The following is a 3,368-nucleotide window of genomic DNA, read 5'->3' on the forward strand; positions in this document are numbered from 1 at the left end:
GGGAAAGAGACAGAAAATATCTGGTCAATCGTGCCTCTTCCATTGTAGAGACTTCAGAAACTAACCCTGTTTGAGTATGAGGCGAGGTGGCATGCCAAGGGACAAGATGTCTGTAAGCTTCCCTGCAGATGAGGATCTCAACCTTGCCAATGAGGCAGGTGAGTCCAACGACCCATCTGGTCTTCCTGAGCCAATTTAGAGAGGCCGTCTCTTGGCTTTCCTGATGGGAGGCCAGAGAACTTTGACGTGGTTCTTGCCCCTAGGCTTGGCCTCCACTCTGGCTGGAGAGGAATCTCCGGCTTTTAGAAGAGACTCAGATGGTGGTCCGGAACCTTGTTTTTCCCCCTACTCCCCACAAGAGTCCCCCGCCCCAACTGCTCCAATCCACCATGATCTCCTTTTCTTCAAAACCCTCTATGATTTACTGGCTATATGCCTGAAAATAGCATTTCCTCTGTGCAGCAGTAATTTCTTATTTAACTCTTCGATAGCTCAATATCCATCTCGTCAGCTGGAATGGGAATCCCTCACCCCAGGCCTCGTCTGTATCTTGCACGGAGGCTGGCATAGAGTAAGCGCTCAGTGAATGCTTCTCAACTGACTCTCTCTTTGGGCCTAATTAAGACTAAGCTCAGAGTATGCTCTCAAAAGGGAGAGTCTGGATCAATTAATGGGTGTACAGCATCAACACAGTGAGGGGGAGTGTGAGAACTTACTGGAGGGAAGCTGCCTATTTTACCAAAAGAGACACGAGCAAATCTATCTCCCTGACATGGCAGCATGGTAGAGTAAAAACTAATACAGGCTTTGGAGTCAAACCTGGATTCAAATCCCAGCTTGTTAGTAGTCTGACCCTGGGAAAATTCTTACCTTCCCTCTGAGACACAGTTTCCTCATCAATAAAATGAACACAGTATCTACCTTTATTTTTCACACCAGGAGAAAAGAATTACATCAAAGTGGTTTTTAAAGATACCTACCTTACTAAGCTATAGCAAATTAGAATGAAATGAAAAAATGTATAGAAAACTCCAAACACAGTATCTGGGCCCATAGTAGGCATGCCCTAAATGCTTATGCCTTGCTCTACCCCATTCACTCTCTCTTTCTGACACTCCCTCACCTTGGAAGGGGTATTGCTTGCCTCAGAGGCAAGATGGATTATTGCAGTGGTTACTAAGTATTTTTCCTTCCCTACTAATTCATCTAGGACTCAATCCACAGAATTTGGAAGATGAAGGCAAAGGACAAAGGACTGAGCCAAGATGGGGGAGGGAGGATGTGTCTAAAGACGGGCCAATACAGGAAGCACTGTTGGCTTGGTTCACATCAGGAGAATGGCTTCACGTTGGCTTGCGATTTTACTGCCCGTCAGGTCTCCTGCCACCTCGTCCAGGACCTCACGCCCATCCATTATTCCTTCTTTCTTCTGTGTCTTTAACCTCTCCTTCTTTACTATTTCCTCCTTAGCCTATAAATATGTTCAAGTCTGTCCTATTTGTAAAAGACACCCTCCCCCAGAAAACGTCCCTCAATTTCCGGCCTTCTTTTCAGCTACTTCTGCCCTATTGATCTCCTTTCTTTCACAGCCAACCATCAAAAAAGAGTGGTGGCCCTCATTATCACCATCCATTCATAAGAGTGGCTCCCAAAGAGCATATTTCTATTTTCTCCATGCATTTGGGGGAGAAAATCTTACCTCTCTCCATACTGAATTAGTGGCTAGTGAATTCTGCTCATGTTTGCCAGATTTGTATTGCAGGTCAGTGATGTCAACAACTGGAGGCACAGATGTCAACAACTGGAGGCACAGAAACTGAGCAGCAGTGTAATCTTCCTTCTGATGGAGAGAACTTCTCCAACTCTTATATTCTCAGTGGCTATCATACTTTATGGGCAAAAATGGAGACATGTCCTCTGAGTCACATAGGAAACAAGAGCCTTGACGTGACCCATGTATCTTGGCACCCCCTGGTGGCAACCTACATAAACCAAAGTAGCTCTTGTAAGAACTCCCTTTAGGAGTTCAAGCTGTGGAAATTGTTCATTGAAGAAAGCGAACCTTGAGTTGCTGACTGAGACGGTTAATAGTGCATAAAAAAGGTACATCAGGAAATAGGATCAGAAGGTCTTCAGGATATTGTGAAAGTCCAAGAATTTGCATTTCATAACAGCCCTTGGTGGCTTATATACCTGGTCACCCACTTTGGGAAGGAGCCCAGGTTGAATACTCTTCTATCTAGTCATACCCTTTAGATATAACCAGGTTACTGTTTATTCTCCAGATTCCAACATCCTGTCATTTTGTACATTGACCTCCCACTCATGTAGGACTTGTAAAGGGCTTCTGAGACTTGCTTTAGAGACACAACATACAGATGTTCCACAGAGAACCATAGTAACTATGAATAGGTGGTGAAAGAGCTACAATCCTACTTGGATCCTGCTTTGCTAATTGTGGGAGAATACAGACGATGGTATCCAAAGAGCAGCAAAGAAGTCTCCCTCCCCCAATTCAAACTCCATCTTGTCCCTGTTGAGTTTATTTCATTTATGCTCACCATATAAGTTTTTCTCTTCAATGGTCTGAGATTATCTTGAAGTTGCTGTCGTAGGTAACTCAGTAAAGAAACAAGAGTATAGTTGCTTTCTGAGTTACCGTATTTACTCAAATGAACTTCCAAAAGAAAACAAGCATGGTGTATCTCTTTTTCGTTCTTTCTAAGTTACTAAATCTGACAAAACGTGACTAAAATTCAAGATTCCTCAAGTTAGAGCCAGAAGCACAAATCCATAAAACTTCCCATTTTAAAGCTGTCTGCTGGGAATTTTTAGGGCAGTGAAAATATTCGGATACTATAATTATGGTTGTATGTCATTATACATTTGTCCGAACCCATAGAATGTACAACACTAGGAGTGAACTCTAATGTAAATTATGAACTTTGTGTGATTATGATGTGTCAGTGTAAATTCACCAGTTGTAACAGAGGTACCACGCCGAGAGGGGGCATTTGATAATGGGAGAGGCTCTGTATGTCTGGGGGCAGGGAATACATGGGAAACCTCTATACCTTCCTCTTAATTTTGCTGTGCTCTAAAAATATAAAAAGGATATTATGCTATAAAAAATAAATAAAGTTGTCTGCTAAACTGGTCCATACGCAGTGGGCTGTGTGAGTGAAATAGTGGGCCAAGTAGATTTATGATGAAAGAGATCAAGAGGGAAACAGAAATTGAAACAACAAAGTTACCTGGGGACGTTTCCACACCACCTTCCCAGGAAGCAGTCGGTTGTAGAAAAGTGAATCGTTCTCAGGCAAAAAGGTTGGATCACAGAAAAGTCTACCGTCCCTGATGCATTCCTG

General features: G+C 43.1%; 1 protein-coding gene across 1 annotated transcript in view; it reads right to left on the bottom strand.

Annotated features, from left to right (window-relative positions):
* CAPN6 (calpain 6) overlaps window positions 1–3,368 on the bottom strand; it is a 25,606-nt gene that overhangs the window by 15,441 nt on the left and 6,797 nt on the right. Inside the window, 1 exon segment of the mRNA XM_007466306.1 lies at window positions 3,255–3,368. Within this exon segment, the coding sequence (XP_007466368.1) occupies window positions 3,255–3,368 (114 nt within the window).

This window comes from Lipotes vexillifer, unplaced genomic scaffold (genome assembly GCF_000442215.2).
Source record: "Lipotes vexillifer unplaced genomic scaffold, Lipotes_vexillifer_v1.1 scaffold298, whole genome shotgun sequence".
In the NCBI taxonomy this organism is placed as follows: domain Eukaryota; kingdom Metazoa; phylum Chordata; class Mammalia; order Artiodactyla; family Lipotidae; genus Lipotes; species Lipotes vexillifer.